Source organism: Frankliniella occidentalis, unplaced genomic scaffold (genome assembly GCF_000697945.3).
Source record: "Frankliniella occidentalis isolate FOCC.00 unplaced genomic scaffold, Focc_3.1 Scaffold310, whole genome shotgun sequence".
NCBI lineage: Eukaryota > Metazoa > Arthropoda > Insecta > Thysanoptera > Thripidae > Frankliniella > Frankliniella occidentalis.
In genome coordinates this window covers 264,703-270,644 of record NW_026267435.1, presented here as the reverse complement: position 1 = coordinate 270,644, position 5,942 = coordinate 264,703, and the positions used below count along the sequence as shown (strand labels likewise).

The 5,942-nt window shown below is 43.4% G+C and overlaps 2 protein-coding genes across 3 annotated transcripts; one reads left to right on the top strand and one right to left on the bottom strand.

Moving 5' to 3' along the window:
• Positions 1-917: 917 nt before the first annotated feature.
• Positions 918-3,330, top strand: LOC113212906 (zinc finger protein 391-like). Of its 2 annotated transcripts, none has more exons than XM_052273882.1 (6): positions 918-1,275; positions 1,355-1,498; positions 1,577-1,791; positions 1,867-2,128; positions 2,202-2,399; positions 2,488-3,330. In XM_052273882.1, the coding sequence occupies exons 1-6, from the start codon at positions 1,129-1,131 to the stop codon at positions 2,923-2,925; spliced, it is 1,404 nt and encodes a 467-aa protein (XP_052129842.1). In that variant the 5' UTR covers positions 918-1,128; the 3' UTR covers positions 2,926-3,330. The 2 variants fall into 2 exon arrangements, with proteins under 2 accessions (XP_052129842.1, XP_052129843.1); XM_052273883.1 differs by having other exon boundaries at positions 921-1,275; positions 1,870-2,128.
• On the bottom strand, positions 3,331-5,192 carry LOC113212905 (UPF0489 protein C5orf22 homolog). Its single transcript, XM_026431764.2, has 3 exons — positions 4,727-5,192; positions 4,219-4,648; positions 3,331-4,139 (listed from the first exon to the last, which is right to left on the bottom strand). The coding sequence occupies exons 1-3, from the start codon at positions 5,107-5,109 to the stop codon at positions 3,657-3,659; spliced, it is 1,296 nt and encodes a 431-aa protein (XP_026287549.1). The 5' UTR covers positions 5,110-5,192; the 3' UTR covers positions 3,331-3,656.
• Positions 5,193-5,942: the final 750 nt, after the last annotated feature.

Genomic DNA, 5,942 nt, shown 5'->3' with positions numbered 1-5,942 from the left:
GTGGCTGGTGGCGTCGGACATCGTATGTTGCCCCATCTGTGACCACATTTTTGTGTCCATGAACAGGGACGTGTCTACTACCTCTTGTCACCGCGACACGAGTTGTCGCTTGGGCCTGCGAGGTAGGTCACGGCTTCTCTCTAAGGCTTCTGTCGTGACGGGGACCTTGGGTCAGAGATCTGCGATGGGCGGGCGGGCTCCGCCCGCTGCCTGAGGTGTGCGAGAGAGAGCGACAGTCATGGGCGGTGTGCTGCGGTGCTGTGGCTTGGCGTGGCGTAGGCAGTCACCGGCCGGACATCCGAACAGTGCCGAAGTCACCTGTGCGGGGTCCGCGCGGGTCGGCGCTGGCCGACAGCTACTCTCGCCACGCCAAAACGGTGCCGAATGAAGCGGGCGGACCATCCGCCCGTCTCCGTGCTCGGTCCGGGCGACCACCCGGCCCATCAACGAAGAGACGGGCCGGGCCGGGCGCTCTGGCGACGAGCGCTCTGTGCTGCCGGGCGGAGGCCGCCCGCCCATCGCAGAACTCTGCCTTGGGTTTAGGCTCCTTTTGACCCCAGGCTCATAAATCCTTTCTAAAGCTAAGAAGTGACGCCGTGTCAATCTGTCGCTGAAACGCCTGGAGGGTAGGCAATGCTTTCCTGAATCGGGCCCCCGCGGTCCCATGTCCCACCGAGCGCCGAGCGCTTTGGACAAGGCGAGATCTTCGGAGCGGCATTGATATCTTTCGTTTTCAGCGCCGTTTACTTCTGGTTGATATTCAAGCATTGACGGAAGTAATAAATTCGTCTATAGACGGTTCAGTTTAAGCGGACTCGGGCACTGTCGGCTGTAGCTACAATCGTGTAGCTACAAGCAGGGACGTGGTTGCTGGGTGCTCCCGCGCTCCATGGTGTTTGTGTTTGTGTCTGGGTGCGTCCGGGGCTTACCGGCTTCCACATTACAGTGATGTTACCAGCCTGCTGTGCCCGCTGCGGTTGATACTCCGTGCTTACCGCCGGCAATACACCTTGTCTTGCCTCCACTTAGGAGGTATGACAAATCGCTAATGAAGATGAGGAAAAGAAGAACACGGGAATAACTGTGTAAACAGTATTTTGTAATCTGCCGCTATGTTTTGAATGAAAAATGATTTCTCAAGAAATTATAGATTTGGATAGATTTTGTCGTTTGTGTCTGAGCGAGGAACATGTCACAAGTCACTTATTTGACAACCCTCATGATGACGCTAATGATTCCCTATGTCAAAAAGTGATAACCTGTCTTTCCGTGAAGGTTAGGAAGATTGTTTGTATCAAATGATCAAAATAAAATTTTAATTAAAATTAAAATTTTGAATCAACTTTCTTTACAGATAACGAGGGGTGATGGCCTACCAGCTATGCTCTGTCAAACGTGTGTTCAGCATATCAATACTCTTTGCTATTTTAAAGAATTAAGTAAATTTGTAGATACTACCCTACGACATAAACTTCTGAACAACAAAAAGCTTTCAAATGTAGGCAAGATAATGCTGGTGATTAACATTTGCACTTTTTATATTTATATAATATTTCCCTCTATTTCTCTATTACAGAATGATTGGGAGAAAGAAATAAAGTTAATTGTAGAAGATACTAAAGCTCTGAAAGCATCAAAGCCCAATCTCATAGAATCATGTAGTACTGCTTCCTCTAAACCTACACCATTGAAGATTGAAAGTGATTGCAATTATAGGTCTGATGCTGACTGTGAAATTTCCCTTCCAAATGCTATTTCATCATTGTCTGATCAAGAGTCCATCAAATCTAAGTAATAAAAACAATCATGTTCTTTGACTGTATATGCTTTTAATGAATCTAATTTCTGAAATTTGTTCCCTTTAAGCAGTGATATTGAGGAGGAAGAGCAGACTGTAGAGAGTCCCTCTCTAAAGAAAAAGAAAAGGTTTGAGTATACTTGTGAATTTTGTGGCCGAACGTTTCCTAGATCAAATCATTTGGCACAGCATGAACTTACTCACGTTGCAGAGAAGCCTTTCCACTGTTCAGAATGTGATAAGAGTTTTTGGTATAAGCAATCTCTTATCGGCCACATCAAACAGACACATACCGGTGATGTAGATTACAAATGTGAGCTTTGTGGAAAGGTAGGCTTTACACTTCTTTCTTTCTATTTTTATTTGTCTTCCGAATGAAATTAATTGTTATTGCTTATTTCAGGGATTTTTTAAGAAGACTGAGTTGACTCGTCACAGGCCAACACATTCAAATGAAACCCCACACAAGTGTCCTCAATGTGGAATGGGTTTTAAAATTACCAAAACATTAAAAAGGCACATACGGAATGTTCACACAGCGCAGCGGTCATATACCTGTCATATGTGTGGCAAAAGTTTCATCCAAGCCCAAACATTAAAGGTCAGTTTGTTTTTCTCTTGGAAATGTCTGCGCTTCATATCACACCATTTGTTTCCCATTTGTAATTGTTGGTTATATTAATTTGTAGGTGCATATGGTTTTACATTCAGGAGTAAAGCCATATACTTGTTCTTATTGTGGAAAGGGTTTTGCTCAATCAGCTCCCCTGAAGACCCACATTCGAATACACACTGGTGAGAAACCATTTTCTTGTCATGTATGTGGAGATTGCTTCTCAACACGATCTGCATTAAATTCTCATGCTTTTAAACATAGTGATAACTTCCCTTACCATTGTACACGCTGTTCTGAAACATTTCGGTTAAAAAGGGATCTCATCCAACATGAACAAGGTCATGATGACCATGAGAGTTTTTCCCAAAATTCCATTAAGCAAGATCTAAATGGGTCATTTTGTGAGAGCCAAGAGTCCAGTACAATGGCTTCAGCAACATTGCATAATTTAACATTTAGTCAAGATGAAGATGAGCAAGATGGTACTGCCCTTAAAAATAAAAGCTGTTGAATCACCTCTGGAAAAGATATCTCAGCAATGCTGCTTGGTTTATAAATATTTGGTTGATAGCAAACTATACTAAAAAGTAGTATTATACTGTTCGCACTATGCAACATGACAAGTTTCAGATCCAAAAAGTTTGTGGAACAGGTTGCTGCCCACCTAATGGACACAAGATAGCATTGCTTAAAGCAAGACTAAGAGAATTAACAAATTTGATTTTTTAATTTAAAAAAAAAATGAAATAACAGTGAAATGAACAATGCCAAAATATGTAAACCATCTCAACCAAAAATGCATTACATCCAACTAGTACTATACCATGTTTATATGAAAATGATGTTCATATTGTACGAAAAATTGAGTTGGGTAGACATTTTCTTGAAGCAACAAATAAAACTTTCTTTAAATAAATTTTTAGGCTTTAACCTTGTTAAACTATTTCCACAGACGTTTCATGACAGTTCTTTTCATTCATAAGCAAATATGTTCGTCTCCTTTGTGACTTCATGGTTCAGATCAAGGAAACAATGGTTAATTCATGCAACAGTAAGAATCCAGAAGAAAATTAATAATGTGACGACTAAATTCAGGAAATTTGTGAACATCACATGGAATAACTGAAGAATATCACATCAAATACAAAGTTCTCTTTGATGAAAACAAAGTTGATAATTTTTTTTAAAATTAGGTGGGGATATGGAAATTTCAACACACAGAATTACCTTTTAGACAGGTAACTAATGAGAGGAGTCACAAGAGACAGGCTTAGATGGTGGAGTTGGTTCAGTTGGCTGAGTTGGGGATTTGGTAGGTGCATGTGCAGGTTCAGCTGGTGCCTCTTCAGATAAAGGGGGCCCAGGTACATCATGAGAAGGGAGTGTGTCAGAGTAATATCTCTCCTGATAATCTAAAGTTATTTTACAAGGTGAATACTTTTCTTTGAGAACCTTTATGACAGATTCTTGAATGAAGTCTACATCTTCAGGAGGGCAATAGTTATCAGCACTAGATCGGGATATGGTTATCATTGATGGAGGATAAGGTAGCGAAGCAAGCAGGCCACAAAGAGATACATCAATCATTTTTGTGATATCTTGCCGGCTTGTGACATGATGTGGGAGGCCATCATCATCACATGTACAACCTGCATTATTTACTTCTTCCCAGTCTATGTCTGTATTTGGATAATGAGTTTCGATTTCTCTAAGTAAAGCTCTCACCTGTAAGAAAAACATTAAATTCTATTATTACAAATTTTAAAGACAGGAAAATTATGTGGTCAAACAGAATTGAACATACCCCAGGTAAATAGGGTGATGATTTTAAGTCTGGCGGTAGATCTTGAAGATTACCATGTGCAGCTAAATGTTTACAAAAACTCTGAAGATCATCCAACTGCTTTTTCCTTCCAGCACAGATACAATCAAGATCAATTGAGAGGTTTTTTGGAAACTGATATAGCCTAGTTAACCTGTTGTAGACACTTGCTTTTTCATACAGTGAAAGAAATGGATTTCGCGTGGAGAAGAAATCAAGGTCTATATCAAGTACAAAGGTTCCATCTTCTTCAACGTGATTTCTAATCATCCTTCCAAGATCAGCAAAGTTGTCGGATGCATTTTCTTCCACTACTTTTCCAAGAGTAAATACTTCAAGATCAACTTCTCTCTTATTCGACATTTCATTCTCAGGAGCCCACAGGGCATCTGATAGAAAATAGGGCTCTGAACTGAAACAGTAGTACAGCAAACATATTGAAAATTGTAAATAGCTAAACACTGACCTATCATTCTAGCTTTGGCCTTACCAAGTCACTCTGATACCATTGCTCCATGTCTCTTCTCCAATCAAGAATGAATGCAGCCCTTCCTTTATTTGGTTGCTCCATGGGGGTTTCAGCCACACTATCTTATTAAAGTGTCCTGCATACGCAGCAGGAAGTATCCAATTCTCAATACTGATGTTATCAAAGAGGTCGTATTTTGAAAACACTGTTTTGGCATCCATATCATAAGGTATCAGTAAATCCGGATGCGAGTCTAAATGAATGAGAGAGTTTTTCTCCAAAGGCAAATATTTGGATCCGATAGCTTTGTAAATGAATGGGATGACTTCATGATGATTTTCGACCACTATTATAGGGAGTTCCTTGTATTTTCTGTGCGTAATTCTCTTCGCCGGTTTCGCCATTTTCACTTACTACACAGCACCACACAGAAAGTCCGTCCGTAGCAGACGACATCGATCCGACCAAGACCGACCAACCAGCACTACCAGCACCCCTCCCCCTCCTTTTTCCCCCGAGGTATAGTGCGTTCCCTCTAGCCCGTGAAATTATTTTTTGAGTGATATCAGTAATGTGAAAAATACATGGACATAGTTTTGATATGGCTGAAAAATTACTCTGCACAAGTAAAAATCAAAACATTTCCAAAATCGAAAATGTGACAAAAATGTGCTACCACGCACGTATGGCCCCGGGAGCATAGGCAGCCCGCACGCACTCCCGCCTCCTGGCTAGTCTACCCACCAGCTCCAGGGAGCACGGAGCGCGGGCTGTGGAGGCTGCAGGCAGGTTTAGCCCTCGGGCCGCTTCGCAGGGGCGACCTCAGGAAATGAGCCCGACTGCTTGTCTTATCTCGGCAGATGGAGACAAACTTTTCCTGAAAGTGGATCGGCTCTCCTCCTCCTCCGGCCCGCTGCTCCGGCTGCTGACGACCGACGACGCCTGGTCGACGCCTTCCACCCCGCGAGGCTAATGAGCGCTGCCGAGAGTCTCCCCTCCACGGCATCGGCCCGCAATATCGGCGAACAATTGAGATAGCGTCCGGCGGCGTTGGTTCGCTGAACGCGGCGTGTTTTGCATACCGACCGCGCGGTTCTCCTACAGCAGCAGCGCTGCGGTTTCGGCCGCTTCCAGGGAAGGGCAGCCAGCCGGGGGCTCTGCCGGCCGTCCGGGCGGGGCCCGAATCCCATCCGATCCCATCCCGGGCCGGTGTAACCGTATCGTATCCCGGCCCAAT

Coding starts and splice junctions, on each gene's coding strand:
- LOC113212906 (XM_052273882.1), top strand. CDS start 1,129: ATGATTTCTCAAGAAATTATAGATTTGGATAGATTTTGTCGTTTGTGT. Junction 1,499..1,576: donor ACAACAAAAAGCTTTCAAAT/GTAGGCAAGATA, acceptor TCTCTATTACAG/AATGATTGGGAGAAAGAAAT. Junction 2,400..2,487: donor TCCAAGCCCAAACATTAAAG/GTCAGTTTGTTT, acceptor ATTAATTTGTAG/GTGCATATGGTTTTACATTC.
- LOC113212905 (XM_026431764.2), bottom strand. CDS start 5,109: ATGGCGAAACCGGCGAAGAGAATTACGCACAGAAAATACAAGGAACTC. Junction 4,649..4,726: donor AATGGTATCAGAGTGACTTG/GTAAGGCCAAAG, acceptor CTACTGTTTCAG/TTCAGAGCCCTATTTTCTAT. Junction 4,140..4,218: donor CATCACCCTATTTACCTGGG/GTATGTTCAATT, acceptor TTTTTCTTACAG/GTGAGAGCTTTACTTAGAGA.